The sequence below is a fragment of the Pseudorca crassidens genome, chromosome 1 (genome assembly GCF_039906515.1).
Source record: "Pseudorca crassidens isolate mPseCra1 chromosome 1, mPseCra1.hap1, whole genome shotgun sequence".
In the NCBI taxonomy this organism is placed as follows: domain Eukaryota; kingdom Metazoa; phylum Chordata; class Mammalia; order Artiodactyla; family Delphinidae; genus Pseudorca; species Pseudorca crassidens.
Genome location: NC_090296.1, coordinates 173,193,485 through 173,212,145, shown reverse-complemented (window position 1 = coordinate 173,212,145; position 18,661 = coordinate 173,193,485). Strand labels below are relative to the sequence as shown.

At 35.1% G+C, this 18,661-nt stretch overlaps 1 protein-coding gene across 4 annotated transcripts in view; it reads right to left on the bottom strand.

The window, feature by feature from the left end:
- The window catches only part of TASOR2 (transcription activation suppressor family member 2), a 65,824-nt gene that overhangs the window by 33,427 nt on the left and 13,736 nt on the right, over positions 1–18,661 (bottom strand). For 2 of the 4 annotated variants that reach the window (XM_067700363.1, XM_067700371.1), the window contains 10 exons: positions 15,779–15,912; positions 11,452–11,597; positions 11,062–11,157; positions 9,907–9,979; positions 6,796–6,887; positions 5,435–5,572; positions 5,171–5,301; positions 5,069–5,088; positions 4,869–4,968; positions 2,940–3,040 (listed from right to left, as the gene is read on the bottom strand). In XM_067700363.1, the coding sequence (XP_067556464.1) occupies positions 2,940–3,040; positions 4,869–4,968; positions 5,069–5,088; positions 5,171–5,301; positions 5,435–5,572; positions 6,796–6,887; positions 9,907–9,979; positions 11,062–11,157; positions 11,452–11,597; positions 15,779–15,912 (1,031 nt within the window). Of the gene's footprint in view, positions 1–2,939; positions 3,041–4,868; positions 4,969–5,068; positions 5,089–5,170; positions 5,302–5,434; positions 5,573–6,795; positions 6,888–9,906; positions 9,980–11,061; positions 11,158–11,451; positions 11,598–14,137; positions 14,357–15,778; positions 15,913–18,661 lie in introns of those variants that run through there. The other 2 variants (XM_067700356.1, XM_067700381.1) reach the window with 2 other exon arrangements.

The window sequence follows — 18,661 nt, the reverse complement described above, 5'->3', positions numbered from 1 at the left end:
GAGGAAATAGGCAGTCTACCTGAAAAAGAATTCAGAGTAATGATAGGAAAGATGATCCAAAATCTTGGAAATAGGATGGAGAAAAAACAAGAAACGTTTAACAAGGACCTAGAAGAACTAAAGAGCAAACAAACAATGATGAACAACACAATAAATGAAAATAAAAATTCTCAGGAAGGAAGCAATAGCAGAATAACTGAGGCAGAAGAATGGATAAGTGACCGGGAAGATAAAACAGTGGAAGTAACTACCGCAGAGCAAAATAGAGAAAAAAGAATGAAAAGAACTGAGGACAGTCTCAGAGACCTCTGGGACAACATTAAAAGCACCAATGTTTGAATTATAAGGATCCCAGAAGAAGAAGAGAAAAAGAAAGGGTCTGAGAAAATATTTGAAGAGATTATAGTTGAAAACTTCCCTAACATGGGAAAAGAAATAGTCAAGTCCAGGAAGTGCAGAGAGTCCCAAACAGGATAAATCCAAGGAGAAACATGCCAAGACACATATTAATCAAACTATCAAAAGTTAAATACAAAGAAAAAAATCCTAAAAGCAGCAAGGGAAAAGCAACAAATAACACACAAGGGAATCCCCGTAAGGTTAACAGCTGATCATTCAGCAGAAACTCTGCAGGCCAGAAGGGAGTGGCAGGACATATTTAAAGTGATGAAAGGGAAAAACCTACAACCAAGATTACTCTACCAGCAAGGATCTCATTCAGGTTCGATGGAGAAATTAAAACCTTTACAGACAAGCAAAAGCTCAGAGAATTCAGCACCACCAAACCAGCTTTACAACAAATGCTAAAGGAACTTCTCTAGGCAGGAAACACAAGAGAAGGAAAACACCTATAAAAACCAACCCCAAACAATTAAGAAAATGGTACTAGGAACATACATATCGATAATTACCTTAAATGTAAATGGATTAAATGCTCCAACAAAAAGACATAGACTGGCTGAAGGGATACAAAAACAAGACCTGTATATATGCTGTCTACAAGAGACCCACTTCAGACCCAGGGACACATACAGACTGAAAGTGAGGGGATGGAAAAAGATATTCCATGCAAATGGAAATTGAAAGAAAGCTGGAATAGCAATTCTCATATCAGACAAAATAAACTTTAAAATAAAGACTATTACAAGAGACAAAGAAGGACACTACATAATGATCAAGGGATCAATCCAAGAAGATATAACAATTGTAAATATTATGCATCTGACATAGGAGCACCGCAATACACAAGACAAATGCTAACAGCCATAAAAGGGGAAATCAATAGTAACACAATAATAGTAGGGGACTTTAACACTCCACTTTCACCAACAGACAAATCATCCAAAATGAAAATAAATAAGGAAACACAAGCTTTAAATAACACCTTAAACAAGATGGACTTCACTGATATTTATAGGACATTCCATCCAACAACAACAGAATACACTTTCTTCTCAAGTGCTCATGGAACATTCCCCAGGATACATCATATCTTGGGTCACAAATCAAGCCTTGGGAAATTTAAGAAAATTGAAATTGTATCCAGTATCTTTTCGGACCACAACTTTATGAGACTAGATATCAATTACAGGAAAAAAAACCTGTAAAAAATACAAACACATGGAGGTTAAACAACACGCTACTAAATAACCAAGAAATCACTGAAGAAATCAAAGAGGAAATAAAAAATACCTAGAGACAAATGACAATGAAAACATGACCCAAAACCTATGGGATGCAGCAAAAGTTCTAAGAGGGAAGTTTACAGCAATACAATCCTACCTCAAGAAACAAGAAACATCTCAAATAAACAACCTAACCTTACACCTAAAGCAATTAGAGAAAGAAGAACAAAAAAACCCCCAAAGTTAGCAGATGGAAAGAAATCATAAAGATCAGATCAGAAATAAATGAAAAAGAAATGAAGGAAACAATAGCAAAGATCAATCAAACTAAAAGCTGGTTCTTTGAGAAGATAAACAAAATTGATAAACCATTAGCCAGACTCATCAAGAAAAACAGGGAGAAGACTCAAATCAACAGAATTAGAAATGAAAAAAGGAGAAGTAACAACTGACACTGCAGAAATACAAAGGATCATAAGAGACTACTGCAAGCAACTATATGCCAATAAAATGGACAACCTGGAAGAAATGGACAAGTTCTCAGAAAAGCACAACCTTCCGAGACTGAGTCAGGAAGAAACAGAAAATATAAACAGACCAATCACAAGCAGTGAAATTGAAACTGTGATTAAAATTCTTCCAACAAACAAAAGGCCAGGACCAGATGGCTTCACAGGCAAATTCTATCAAACATTTAGAGAAGAGCTAACACCTATCCTTCTCAAACTCTTCCAAAATATAGCAGAGGGAGGAACACTGCCAACCTCATTCTACGAGGCCACCATCATCCTGATACCAAAACCAGACAAAGATGTCAGAAAGAAAGAAAACTACAGGCCAATAACACTAATGAACATAGATGCAAAAATCCTCAACAGAATACTAGCAAACAGAATCCAAGAACACATTAAAAGGATCATACACCATGATCAAGTGGGGTTTATCCCAGGAATGCAAGGATTCTTCAATATACGCAAATCAATCAATGTGATACACCATATTAACAAACTGGAGGATAAAAACCACATGATAATCTCAATGGATGCAGAAAAAGCTTTTGAGAAAATTCAGCACCCATTTACGATATAAACTCTCCAGAAAGTAGGTAGAAAGGGAACCTCCCAAGAACTGAATCACAGAGCTACTCTACACCTTTCACAAAAGACCCTTTTAAGAATTACTTAAGGGAAAACAGAAGTAAGAGGGCGAGAGAGAGAGTGCACATGCACGCGTGCATGTGTGTATGAAAGAGAGGGTGGAAAAGAACTGGAACAAAGCTCAGGACATGCAGTGTACCATGATATCTGAACAGACCTTTGTGCTCCACGTAATTCTGTTTTCTAAAAGCAGCTTCTGGTAGTTTGTTTTTCAAAGACGACACTTTCATTACATACTTAAAATCTAGTTCATGTGGTCTAAAAAACAAAATAACAATATCATGTAATGTAATAAACACTGAAACTACAGCTTCATAAGTTTTGGTTTTCTAATATAAAGCAAACAAAAATATTATAACCACAAAAAATTCTTAAATCTATAAACGCCAGATCAAATAATGTACATATTCATAAATATTATACATTTTTGAGTATGTGACCTCATAAACCATGGTCTGCAAATGTGTTCACATTTTCTGAATGCATGCATTTCTGTTATAACCAAAATATCCAGACATGTGGAAGAATTATGCATATTGGAATGAGAATCTTCTAGAAATTACACTACGTAAGAACTTTTGATAATATGGGACTGCCGACCATGCAGTGCCACAGGATGAACCGCACCCAGACTTGCATCATTTCCCCTGACTACCTTTTCCTTCTTTAAAACTCATTTTTAAATACTTGTAGACTTACAGATGCCTCCTTTCCCCCCAAATACTTCTTAATGTGTACCCTTAAGAAAAATATTTCTTTATATAACCACAAAACAATTAGCAAAAATCAAGAAATTAACAATGATACAGGACAATCTTTTAACCACAGACCTCATTCAAATGTTGCCAACTGTCTCACTAAGGTCCCTTGTAACAAAAGAAGGTACTTTTTTCTGGTTCAGGATCCAATCCAGGATGCTACATTGCATTTACGTATGTCTCTTTAGTCTCCTTCAGTCTGCAACAATCTCTTAGTCTTTATCTTCAGTGACCTTGATATTTTTGAATAATATAGACCATTTATTTTGCAGAATGTCCCTCAATCTGGGCATGTCTAACATTTCTTCCTGATTAGATTGGCAGGAGCACCACAGACTGATATCGTGTTATTCTCTGTGCATCATATCAGGAAGCACATGATGTTTATTCCTCTCCTGGTGACATTAACTTAACCACTTAGTGAAGATGGTATCTGTAGCTTCTTCCATTGTAAAGTCTTTATTTTTTCCTTTGCGAGATATGTAAATACCATCAAACTTTCACCTACTATATCAAGCCTCCATTGATTATTATGATGTTGCCAAAATGTGATTTCCAAATTCCATCACTCTTTCTATACCTATTAGTTGCACTCTATAGTGAGAAAGAACTTTCCCTTCTCTCCCATTTATTTATTCACAGAATCCTTAATTTATTCTATGGGCTAAAAATTCCCTCCCTCTTCTTAAAAAAGGCCAGTAGAAAGTAAATGATTTCTAATAGCACACCAGTTTTCATTTTATTTTTCAATTAAAGCATGTCTAACTTTCAACAGTTTTGGGTGCAAACTAAGAATAGATTAAACAAAAAGATATCACAAGATGCCCTTCACAGTTCTCTCTGCAGAAGCAAATACTGTAATTCATCATAATGTAAATACATGTAAAAGCTACTCTAATACTAGTCTAGGAAAATCATGTGAAAATTGAAAAACTAGATACTGCAAACCTTATAAAGATTCTAATAGAATTCAGTGGCTAGAATCTGTTGCAACTGTTATCTAGGCAAGTCCAATTTGTTTCTTGGGGAAAGTCAAACTTCTAGCATCTTAGCCTGAGCGATCATTCTCCCATAAATGGATTAAGATACTAAAATATAAAAAGTGATTTGTCAAAGATTATAAAACTAACTTATTTCAAGGCAACGGTCAGATTTATATCTGAATTTAGGTCTCCTGTGTCATGGCCCTGTGCTCTATACATCTCCCCAAGAGTAATCTAAAACCAAGTACAGTTGCTGTATTTCACACCAGTGCCAACAAGCAAGACCTAAAAATGAGAATCAAAAAATTATACAAGCATCAGTAAAGGCACTTATTCAATACTTACAGTTGTTTTGGAACCAATGTACCGTAAGAGGACCAAAGAGTTATATCACACATCAGACAGCCTTGAATAATTAATTTCCCTTTCCATGGATAGATGAGAACTGTAAGAAATGAGGGTAAGAAAGAAACTGATTATTTTATTTATGAACAAAACATTTACTTAAAGAAACAGCTAAAAGAACCAATTAAATAATTTCTTACCATCTTCTTTGAGTTCAAGTCTAGGGGGAAAAAAAAGAAACATATTTTATAAGAGCAAAGGAAAGAAATCCAGTAAAACAAAGTATGTACATAATTACTTACATGCTTTTATGATTATGAGCTGGTGCTGCCATTTTTTTAGGTTCCCTGTACTGAAAAGCTACAATCACATAAGGACAGATCTGTCTGGGTCGCTCAATAACAGTGCTGCCTGAAAGTTCATAGAGGTAATACTGAAAGAAGCAAAATAAGTATTATCAGCGTAATACTACAGAATTCCACGTGCATCAAGTTTATTTCAACCCTACCCAACCCCAAAATTTAACTCATTAGATTTAGAAATGATTTATTCCCAGGTGACTATACCTGATTCAGTTCAAAGGTGCGAAAATGACTTGTCTTGTGAGAAACCTTGTTAGTATTTACAGCCACATGGCAATCATAGCCAGAAGATGGGCTGGTATAGTTAGTTGTATAATTCTCAGACACAAACTTGACTCTTCCCTAGAATGAAAATATTAAGACTAATCAAATGTTTTCAAATAGCAATAATCTTACTCTAGGATTTATTTAAAAGTAGCCTAATAAAGAACATATACACGTTTGCTGTCAAGGTCCCGCCTCTTCATCAACAGGACCACCAAAGGCAATACTAAGAAGACAAATGATATAAATGGTACTTCAGTGAGCAATCAAAACCTGTATCCTCTCCCCATTAAACAGCTTATGATGTTGGGCAGGGCTGGCTTCTAAGCAGTAAAGTAAGGAAGACTGAGAGCACATAGGCAAAAACTAAACAGCAGTATCCACCAGACAGGGTGGGATATGGGGGCACGAAACCAATGGCGAGGCACAATCTGACATAAACAAAAAATGTTTGTTACCTGAGCTGACAGGCACGTTGTCTGCGGCAGAACTACAGCACTTATCACAGAGCAGGAGAGGGAAGAGTAAGGGAGGGAAGCAGTGACTACGAGCCAATGCAATGCTACTTTCCCTCCAGTTCTTGGGGACAAGTTTTGGAATATGAAGAGTTCACACTCTTAAAAAAATCAGTAGTGTTAGGTTTATAACCAAAGAACTTAAGATAGTAGGAAAGCTAAAACAAAAGCAAAAACAAAACAAGACCACAGAATATGTCCTCAAAAAGCCCCCCAACCTCTAAAATTAGAGTTTTCCTACTATTTGAGTGAAAATTCTAATTGCGTGATTCATTTATACTGGACTATTTAAGGGCATTTAAACATTTCTGAGATCATCAGTTGCAGGTGCCCCATGAAACTGTGAACAAGGTCTCGATGTTTTAGGGGTTAAAAAAATATATAAAGGTTTCTCATTTTGACAATTTAAATCAATGAACGTTGCTTTCTAAATTCATCTCTTATAACTGAAATCACACTGCTTTATAAGCAGCTACTTGTTTTCTGTTATTTACTATTTAAAAAGTGGCATTGTGGGACAGGGTGAGAGGAAAGCTTTTCACTGAATACCTGTTGTATTATTTTGAAGCTTTTTTTTAAAAAACATATTCATAGATCATCTATAAAATGAATTTAAAAAAAGCTTTGTCCGTAAAGGAAAGCAAAAAGCAGTTATTTTTTCTGACTTTAGATAGCTGTCTTTGGCAAGGACTATGTGTAGCAAATGATCTGCAAAGAACATTATCACAGACTGATAATCTTTCATTTTTAAAAGAAAAATTACATAGAAGCACATTTAGTCTTTACCTTAATTAGATTAAAAATTACAACATAACCAGACTTCCCATGATACCAAGGTCTTGCATGAAGATAGTCTGAGTATTTGGAAATGTATACACCTATAAAAGTATAAAAATAGATTAATTTACACTTTAAAAAGATTATTTACACATGGGTTACCTTTAACTGAACAAGACAACACAAAAGACAAATAAATGCTAACATTAAAAAACTATTTTGAAACTGCTTACCTTTTAAAAACTATTTGAGATATTCTAAAGGTATGGAAACATTAGAGCTGAGATACAATACATCTGTTCGACAACCAATTTTCTATTTGGGTATGGTAAGTGAAAAGGGATAAGAGTATCACATTTTTGGAAAAGTCTTCGTGAGTCTTTTTTTTCTCCATGCAATCATTCAGTGAAAAGGCCTATAGTAATCTGATTCTCAAGTTATTTTTTGCAAAACATCTCAGTAAGTACTCATATTTAAGAATGTGTGCTGAGGTCTACTACACTGCAGCTGTGTGCCAGGCAGCAGTGCCACAAAGGGAAATACAACGAGGTCCTGCCTTCAAGCAGCTTATTCTGCTGGGCTGTGAATTCCAGGGAGGCGGGGGTTATATTTGTTTTGTTCACCACTGTAGCCACATCACAGCCCACTGCAGCTTAATAGAGAAGTGAGTCTCAAGAGGGGAGAGACTCCTTTAAGTTACGACAGGAGAAGAGGATCCCCACACGGCAGCAGCAGTGAGAATAAGGAGGAAAGGACACATTTCAGAGATATTCCTGAAGTATCTCTTTTGAAATATAAAAGACAATGGTGAGGACATGGATATAGCAGACAGAGCAATAAACTTGTGGCCAGAAGATTGGGTTCCAGTTCCAGGTTTTTCACTTACTGCTAATAATAACCATGTGACTGAGGAGTATGTCACTTAAGCGGGCAGGGTGGGCATGAGTATAGATACATAAATCACAGGGTTCTCAGGAAGATTTAAAAAGATCCATAAACTTTTAAAACTATAATACACTGCAGTAATATAAAGGATTACTTTCATATACGGAACTATCCATTTCTATTTGAGCCCAAAACTATAGAACACGCACAGGCAGTAGTGCTATTTTATTATTACCCCCAGTACACGTGATGAAGAAGATTGTGTATTTATAGGAGCAATCCAGCCTCTATCTACTCCACCACCCTACTGAAGCCAGCCTCTCAAACATCAACAATAAACTCATGCGATTGCAGTAAAGCACAAAAATGGCCTTAATTTTTAGAGATGTAAGCTGAGGTGTTTGCTTGTAATTCACTTTCACAATTTTCAGAAAAAAAAATTTTTTTAAACAAATGAAGAGAATAATGCAAAACATTATCTGTTAAATGTAGGTGATAGGTATATTATACTATGCTCTCTACTTTTTCTATGTTAGCATTTTTCATAATGAAAAGAAGCGGGGGTTAAAAAGAGTAGGGGAGAAGGAAAAATAGGTTTTAGGTAAACTGTTATTGGGGTTATGAACTTATCCCCTTTCATGTCCTTTAGAAGAGCTGAATATAAGTTTAAAAAAACATTTGTTTTACACAGAGTTACCATATGAGCCAGCAATTCCACTCCTAGGTATAAACCCAACAGAAATGAAAAAACATGCCCACATAAAGACCTGTACAAGAATGTACATAGTAGCATTTTTTATAATAGCCAAAAAGTAGAAACAATCAAATGTCCATCAAGTGCTGAATGGATAAAGAAAATGTGGTACAGTGGAATATTATTCAGTCAAAAAAGGAATGAAGTACATGCTACAACATGGATGAATCTCAAAAACACTAAGCTAAGTAAAAAAGTTAGTCACAAAAGGTCATATACGATTCCATCTACATGGAATGTCTGGAATAGGCCAATCCATAGGGGCAAAAAGTAGAGTACTGGTTGCTTAGGCTGGTGGGAGTGGGGAGTGACTGATGAAAATGGTCTAAAATTGATTGTGCTGATGGCTGCATATTCATTTTAGTGAATATGCTAAAAAAAATTGTATACTTTCAACAGGTGAAATGAATGGTATGTGAATGTTATCTCAATAAAGTTGTTATTTAAAAGAAATGGTCAGCAGGAATGTAGCCATGAAGCCCAGTAATCCTTCTCAGTGCTAATCTCCAACTTCTGTAGCATCTGACACTGCTAACACCCCTCCTTACAGCCTTCTGTTCTCTGTGAAACTCCACCTCCTGATTCTTCATCCCCTGGACTGCTCTCAACTCCCTCTTCCTAGTCTTGCCCCATGGCCCCATCCCTTGCTCCCATAACCACCTGAAAGTTCTGCTCTTGCCATCTTTGCTGCCCCATGTAACAATGTTTTTGGCTTCAACTAACACCCACCCGCTGCCACCTTGAACCCCAACCTCCAGTTCTAATCCCTTTTTCAACTATTTTTACCACCAGCAGGACAGCTTTCAGAAACACTTATGACCACCTCATTATTTCTCAAATTTAGCTCACTGAAGTAGTAGTGTTCATTTAGGTGTAAGCTCCAAGCTAAGCACTTGACACAGTCTCATGTAATCCTCACAGCAAATCTAGATGATAGTTTTATCTATTTTACAGATGAGGAAAGTGAAGCTTAAAGAAATTAGTGCTAATCCGCATTCTTGACAATAAGATTACCTTTCTCGCTTAACTCAACAGCTTCGCTACAATTTCCTCTCCTCCGTGTCTCTCCTCTACTGACAATATCAATGCAGTGTAAGTTACCTTATACCTGATTCTTTCCTTTCTGTTACTCCTCACATTCCACAGTTGCCAAGGTGCGTCAGTTCCATCTATTATGTGTTCCTAACTGCCATTATGATAATTCCGAAGAAATCCTCGTTAGCCCCAGATGACTGCACTAAACTCTTGGCACTGAAAGATACCTTCAGTACCTTTTCTAGTCCAACCATCCTTTTAAAAAAGATAACTCCTATTAGAAAACCTTAAGTCTTAGATTCAAAGCTCATTTATATGTTTAAAGGTCTGCTTCCAAAGATTACTATTTATCATCAATGAAACTAGCATTTAACATAGGTATCTTATGTAACTAACTAAACCCCACTTCACCTTGTAAAAGAGATTCCTTTTCCTTACAGACGTACCTTTCCCTGGGTCACCCAGAGTGGTGATAGCACTGCTGCCAACACAGAGTCCACGCTGACATACCAACTTTGCCTTAAACAAAAGATCGTACTTTGCTTATCATATCGTTCTTGGGAGGGTCAATGAAATAACTCTATAATCTATATACAAACTTTCAATACAGAATCTGTACATTGTATGCATTCATGGCACAAAGTAAGCTTATGTAAGGCAATTGTGTTTTAGTTAATATTAACAGTTCAAACTTTTTCGTGAAATTTTATTATTCCTGTTAACAAAAATGTCACCAGCAAAACCAAATTAAACAAGCTCACAGATAAGTCCTCTCTTGAAGATTTCTTTTTCAATTACAGCTTGGGAATCAGTAAATTTGAAAATGTCTTATCCGCAAATGCTTTTTTTTTTTTTTGGGGTATGAATCCATAACATATCTTATTTGGAAGTTAAATAAACTCTCTAGTATTACTATATAATCCATAAGTTATATGGTAATGTTAATTATTCTTTAGCAAATCTATCCCTGTTCTTTAAAAATCATGACCTCAACCGAAATACTACCTTTGAATTACTTTAAGTTGGATTATAGATCTCTAGCATTGCTGAACTGTATCTCGAAGCCACACACATCTCTGGAGACATACCTGCACACAGCAGTTTCCTTCTCCACAATTTAGGTACAACCAATAATATGGATGTTCAATTTTCAAAATAAGGCATGAAACAATTCCAAGTAACTAGAATGCTGAACGTGTTCATCTTGTCCCCAAAATCATGTAATTTAAACTTGAAAAACCTCCACAAGAAATAGAAAATATCTATCTAAACAATGATCGAGAATAGAAAATATCCATTCACTCCATTAAAAGTCATTATTAATACTTAAGAAATCTGTATTAATCAAAATCTCACCACGAGCTTACAAATGTATTCAAGATAAAACTAAAGAAAACCTATGGAAAGTTGTAGAAATCCAATCTCTTTCATGACAAGCTTTCACTGTCATTTACATTGCCACCAAACTAACAAAAAAGACTGATGAACTGGTAATCTTACAAACTTTATAGACCTAAAATACCAATATTTAACTTTAATGATATAATTAATTTTGTACATTAACATCACAAAATTACTTTTCTAAGATCGAATTCCCTTACCTGATTTTCAGTTTCAAACAGAAGAAATCCGTAAGTTTCTTGAAGTTCTTCGTGAGTATAGTTACTTGCTTTTTTTTCTTGGTAAAAAGTTTTGTACTGTATAAGGAGAGAATAATCAAATGTTATAAACATGTTATTTTGCCTTGAAAATTAATTTTTAAAAATGCATCATCTGAATTCCTCCTGCTAAAAGACTAATGAAATTTATTATTTTTCTATTCCGTAGAATATATTATAATTCTTTCAAGTGACTATTTCCAAGGATCTTTTATTTCAGCTGAAATGTGATAGCTAAAAAGAACTAGGCTTATATATCAAAAATAATGGGTCTATTTCTTTAAAACTAAAATAAAACGAACACACAGACACAGTGTGTACCAAGCACCTCACCTCATTTAAGAAAATGTCATTTTTCACCAAAGTCACTTGACTGTACTGAAAACCATGCTCAGATGCAGAGTCCAAGTAAGAAGTATGGAGAATTGAAACTGCCCTCTGGAAGAGAGAGTCTGAACTCAAGGACACTGTCTCAAAAACTGTAAAACACAAACAAAAATAATGCAACTGTTTAAGATAACCAAAGGATGGGGAAAAGTGGCACACTAAATATCACTGAATACTGATAGAGGAAATATATCATCTATGATAATAGGAAATAATCATCTATTTCCTTCCTGTATAATTAAGACATTTACAATGTGTTTTGGCTACCATATCTGGACTATCTTAAAAGATCTCACATGTGAAAATAACCTAAATGGATTATAACTGAGGGTGAATTACTTTTAATGCAAGAATAAATCCCTTTTGGTTTAAAGCTGGGTGCTGTAACCATACTGGGTAAAAGCAGATGCAATTGTAGTGTCAAGTTGGTGGTCAGCAACTGCTTAGACCAATGCTTCTCATTCTTAAATTTTTTTAAACCTAAGCCACATTTTGATAAACTTACCCTTCCTGTCTTCTCACCAAATCCCCAAGGAAGTCTGTTAGGTTCCTTGGAAGGAGCCTACTACTGCACACTCAGCAAACACATTAGAAATCATATTTCTTTGGGGCTTCCTCACCAGCCTGTACATGTCTATTAAAATTTACTTCTTATGGGCTGTATTATAAAATCATCATTTTACAAAAATAAAACTTTATTACTTTTTTTGAAAGTGCTTTTTTCAAACCATACCCATGTGTTATCCCAAAGATGTTGGTATACCCCTCCCACGAGAGGCATGTTTCCTAATTGAGAACTACTGACTCAATCCAGTAATTCTCTTGATTGAGCCCTTGTGTCTTTTGATTTTACCAGTCCTCACTTAGCAAGAACTGAGCCTAATGAGTTCTCATAACATTTAACTATTTGATTTGTTTACTCCTTTCTATTTATATCCTCTCTATTCTCTTTAACAAGGTTGGGGGGAGGATACACACTGATTATTTGTAAATAATAGAATAATTTATGTAAGACTGGAAGTTTGGGCCTTACAGTATAAATAAGTACATTAATATGGCTTCCTACTTATACCAGGACTCTGCCAATTACACTAAAGTTCAAAAGTTAAAGAAAACATAAGCTTTTTAATTAAAATTAATTTATGAACAACAGATTAAAAAACCCTAGACTATTACAGAAATCAAAACAAACATTTCAGTAAAATTAATTTGGACTAAACTGTCCTAATGCTTCAATTCCCAAGGTAATTTAAAAATGATTTTGATAACAATACTTCATAGTATCAAAAATAAAAGATTATAAATAGCAAGGAAAGAAAGAAAAGAGGATGAAACACTTAATATTCTGAAGTTGGCACATCTGATCTATATCGATTGTATCTTACTTTTATTTTTCCTCAGTTTCACCTTCTCTCTTTCAATATCAGTATACCAGTGCTGTGAAAAATATGGATATTCTAAAGAGATTCAAATAGCAAAACACCAGTGATAACAATTAAAAAATTATGGCTTTCTTTAGCTACTTCCTCAAAACAAACTGGGAAGCCTATGCACTTGCAAACTCCTTTTACAAATAATCTGTAGAGCTAGCTCAAATGCAAATCAGGATTCCTTTAAAAATTATAATTTTGGAAACCTAGTATTTAATTTTTTTAAAAGGCAATATAATATTTAAAGAATCTAATTATACTATGAGGCTCAATATTTGTGAAAGATGTTGCTTACAAGTGAAAGAAATAAAAGTTGTCATAGCTTTGGAAATGACCAATCTACGATTATCAACTTCCCTAAATTCTGCAAGATGTTAATAGATTTTAAGTTTCAGAAGTACTGAATACTACATATATCCCCAATTTTGAGCGTCAACGCACAATAATAAACTGAAAACTGTGAGAAATAATGCAATTTAAAAAACCCTATCTAATACAATGTGGGGAGTACTGCTCCCAATAAAGCTAGGACTAATGGTAATGATTTAAAATAAACAAGGAGGAACAAGTAAGAAATGACTTATTTTGTACTTTTATACTGTAACTTCTAAAACTATTTATTTATGGTTAAAAATGCTTCCTTTTTATGTCAGCACTCTCCAAATAGCCATATGTTAGAAAAGTAATAATTTTACAGTTGGCAGAAGGAAAAGCATATCAAAAGAGAAGTTAGTGGAAAACCACAATAAACCCTGAATCTTTCATGACTTCATAATAAATGACCTCAATTATACTCTCAAGAAAGCACAAGTTTCCTGCTCTATAATTAAGGAGATAATGAGAATGTTATTGATAAATCATTTGACATTGTCTCTTTCCATACAATGCGCTTTCATTTAACCACCTAAAACAAATGTACAAAACGAGGAGCATTAAATAAATGGATAGTTTCATTTTTTGCTGAGCAATGCACACACTCTAGTTAAACATTCAAGATGATCAGAATATTAAGAGAAAGAAGAGGGGGCTATTCCACAAAGAAATCTAAAGCAACATCTAAGAAGGTAACTTGAAAAGTACCTGTCTGTAAAGCATAAAGAGTATCCCTTACGGTTTAAGTGACCAACAGAGAGCACATGGAAAAAACTGAAGTTCAATCACAATGGCTCTGAAAACTGAGTTAATATTCTTTCCTGTAGCACCTGGCTTTGGGCACGTTTCTCTGCCATTTGTGGATTGGATCTTAAAAGTTAGGTCAAGCTTGGGTTTCCCTGGTGGCACAGTGGTTGAGAGTCCGCCTGCCGATGCAGGGGACACGGGTTCGTGCCCCGGTCCGGGAAGATCCCACATGCCGCGGAGCGGCTGGGCCCGTGAGCCATGGCCGCTGAGCCTGCACATCCGGAGCCTGTGCTCCGCAACGGGAGAGGCCACAACAGCGAGAGGCCTGCGTACCGCAAAAAAAAAAAAAAAAAAGTTAGGTCAAGCTTGACACAACAAGTTGGATTCTGCTCAAAGCACCCTGCATCAATCTCCCCCATCTCAAAATCCATGACAGGGATACTGAGTGTCTGATTTCGGGACACTTTTTTCTCTCTTTATAACTTCTAATAAGAGAGATAAAAAAATTATAAACCAGTTTCTGATGCTATACCACAGGTATCTATTTTCCATTCTATAAGCATCTGGTCTGAAAGCAAATAATGAGATGAACAAACGTCAACAACTTAGGGGTCACAGTAATCTAACAGAATCTAGCCACTTCTACATCTCCCCCAGACTTACATGACCACAACTCCTGTTTGTGAATTAAGCAATAGCACTTATCAAAGACAGAAACACTAAGAACCCAACAATATGTGCCATTAAAGGCCCTTATTAGTAGAATGCAACCTACACCTTTTAATACTCTCCATGCCTATATACTTTATCTCCTCTAAGTAGGTCATTTGACAGTTGCTGAAGGAACAGCCCATTCTTTAATCACCTAATCCTAAAATGTACTACCCTTACCTTTAAGATATCAAAGGACTGCCAGTTTAAGATATATACAACTTTTTTAGAACACAATTTGGCAGAAAGTAACAAAAACTTAAATGGGCATGGCATACCAAATAACCATTCCATTTCTGGGAATCTATTCCTCAGAAATATTAGCATAAGTGCAGGGGTTGTATGTACAAGGGTGTTCCATGCACCAACACCTATAACAGCAAAAACACTGGAGACAACCTAAATTGCCATCAATAGGGAAACACCTTGCAATTACTAAATAAAAACAAAGTAAATCTGTATATACTGACGTACAAAGGTATCTATTGTATACTACTGAGTGAATAATATGTATTATATGTCATTTTGGTAAAAAAAACCATAAAAAATTATGTGTTTGGAAGTATACAGAAAAAGATGTAGAAAGATGGGAAATCCAACCGTTAACAGTATATACACCAATGGTGATTGGAGAGTGGACAAAAAGGAGAACTTATACTTTTACCTTATATATATCACTACAATTTAGATTTTTCTTACATAAGCATGTATTACTTCTACTATTTGAAATATCTCAATTTAAAATCAAGTAAAATAAATCATAATTTCAAAGAAATACAAATACAGGAGTGTGACAATTTCTCTTGAACACACACACCTTTTCTGATGCAATTTGCAAACTTAATCACCTATCAATTTTGGACTAATAATTATAAGAAATCTGTAGCTACTGGAAGTTATAATTTTTTAAAAAGTCCTTTCATTTTACACAATCTAAATTGAAATCTAAAAAACTGTACTGTGCAACTTTGGATTCATTAGTAATAGCTTATAGCATTTAGTTTAATACCCACTCTTCTCTGATATGAACCTTGTCTTGGTCTTCTCTAACAGGGAATGTAGCTGGGAGGGTGGTCTTAATTCATTTTCACCAAGTATACCCCCAGAATTCTTGACATAGTCCTGTTCTCTGCTAATGTCATAAATGCTAAAATGAAAAAAGAAAAAATTAAATCATAAAGTGAATAGTTCTATTTCAGGCATATCTACTATATAAATAAATGTTTACTGAGCATCTAGTTTGCATCAGGTACAATTTTGTAATGTTTCCCTTCTTTGTCAAGTCTCCAGAGCTAAAGGCTAAATTTGCTGTATAAGAAGTAGTAACACACATAAATTGAAGTGGTTTTCCCCCAATTATTTAATTTCTAAAGAAAATTTTCTTCACAGAGATAAACAGGAATCAATTTTGCCTCATTGAAAAAAAACTTTCAAAATGCACAGATTATAGAACCACACCCACGTTCTACTGGTTGGAAATAATAAAATCAAATAGAACACAAATAAAACCTCTCCCCACCCCTAAATAAGTAATATTTGATTCACCCTTCATTAAACAAAACTATTAGTGATGACTATTATGTATCTAGTACTATGTTATACCCTGGATTTTATCAAGACAAACGAGAAAAAGTCTCTATAATGAAAGTGTCCGGGTGGCCTGGAGATCTTAGAATGTGCTCACAAAATACTCCTAGAGTGAGTGTGTGACCTTTGGAAAGCAAAGGCTGTATCTCCTGGTGACAGTGGTCTCAAAGAGGAAAGCAGAGCTGGAAGTAAAGACCCTCCCAAACCAGATTACACTTGCAACTTAGAAAAGGAGTAGCAACAAAGGCACCATATTTTTAAAAACAATCCTCAGCTTCAGGAGCAGAGGAGGGAACCCTTAAGCCTGAAAACTGCTCTGTTGCATCCCTACACTGGGCTCAAACACATCTTCAGAGCTAGAATAAGATGAAGGCAGGGAGAGTGCATCTTTTCCTTTGTCCTTGGTGAGAAAGCTTTCCCAGAATTCTCTCTGCAGGCACCCCATTCTCACCTCATTGGCCAGAACTGAGTCACACGTTTATTCCTAAAACAATCACTAACCAAAGAGAGTGGAATTGCCATAATGAGCTTAGAGTAACTAATAGTCACACAGCCCCCCACTCTCACCCGCCCAAACTGCTCCTGAAGCATGGGATCACCCTAAAAGCTAGACAAAATTGTGGTTTGGGGGAAGGGAAGAAAAAGGGAGGTGATTACTGGGAAGGCAGTCAACAACATTATCACACTAAGGTCTCAACAAGTTAGTGGTAGGTCTGCACTAGAATCCTGGTCTCCTGAATCCCAATTTAATTCTCCCCTCTTGACATAATGAATGATATAATCAATATTGCTACTTTTTCTAAAGAATCTTAAATATATTCACACAGTTCTACCTCAAATCCTTTTTGAAAAAAGGTGTACTATTATAAACCTATACATGCTATTTTTTGTAAAGTATACTGAATTTCTCAAATAATGAACTGCTTGCAGTTCCTCATGTGTATCGTGTTTCCACCTCTGCATTTGCTATTTCTATTGCCCTGAAAATGTTTACACTAGTGCCCTTTTTTGGCTTATCATTTGAATACTTACTTAGATTTCAGGTATCAGTACCTCTCTGAAACCTTTCATGACATATCCCATCTCAATGACACTGGCTGTTGGTATCACTGGGTACCCACTGTATCATGTTCCAGATTCTCCCACATATTTATAGTACTGATTTCGTTATAGATTTTTCTCCCTACCACTGGATTAGATGAAAAAACTTTCTTGACTGGACCTTTATTTTCTAAATACTTTCTCACTCTTTTTGTCTAATTGTTGTGGCTATTCTATTTTTTAGGAGAGTTCTTCAGCTTTATTATCTAATCCTTTCCTGCTTCCTGAATAATTTCTCTCCCTTTTTAAAAAATAGAATCTCTTCTTTTACGTAAGTTGTATTTTCTCTTTTCTTTTTAAAGATACCACAGTTTACAGATACTTCTATTTCTATTCCACCCATATTCCTGCCCTGAGAAGTACTTGGTACCTCTAAATCCTGAGCCTTTTCCAGATTCTGTGGAGGGAACTGGCTTGCTCTTGTTGGCTTACCTCTCTTCAGCCTTCAGCATTCTCTAATCCACTAAATCATTTAGTAATTGACCACCTTCTTTTGTAGTTTCCCAAATACTGATTTCATTTATCTTCTCCTTTCTCACTCTCTTGATCTTTGTGGATTTATATCTTTACTCTTTTACTATAATCTTAGTGGAATTTCCAGAGGAGTGTACAACTGGAGGTGTCACAGACATAACTGAAGTGTCTACTTAATGTAAGTCTTAATTTCTTCAATCAAAAAATGTGCAATATTACCACCTACCATGGTAGCTACTATCACCATTATTTTTATTTTAACTTTTATAATTATGAAGACCTCATTTTATTTACTTATGTATTTATCACAGAAGTAATTACATATCAAATCTTCAACAAATATTCATTTTAAAAGAATTAATTTTTAGTGTGTATTAACGCAATAACCATTTACTCAAATACATGAAAAGAACAGTCAAAGTAGATCTTCAATGATTTCTTTCAGAGTATTTATCATGGTTTATAATTACATAATCATAATTATTTCACTAATGTCTATTTACCTAATAAACCAAGCCTTATGAGGACAGGAATCATGTCTGTTTTGTCTACTTGTGATTACCCAGCATCAGCCCAATGCCTGGCACGCAGTGAATGTTCAGTAAATATGTATTTGATAATTAAATGAAAGAATAATACTTATGCAATTTAATCTGTTCCAAAACTCAGAAAAAGAGCTTCCCAATTTTTTTTATAAAGCAGTCAAATGCTAACACCAAAATCTGACAAAGAAA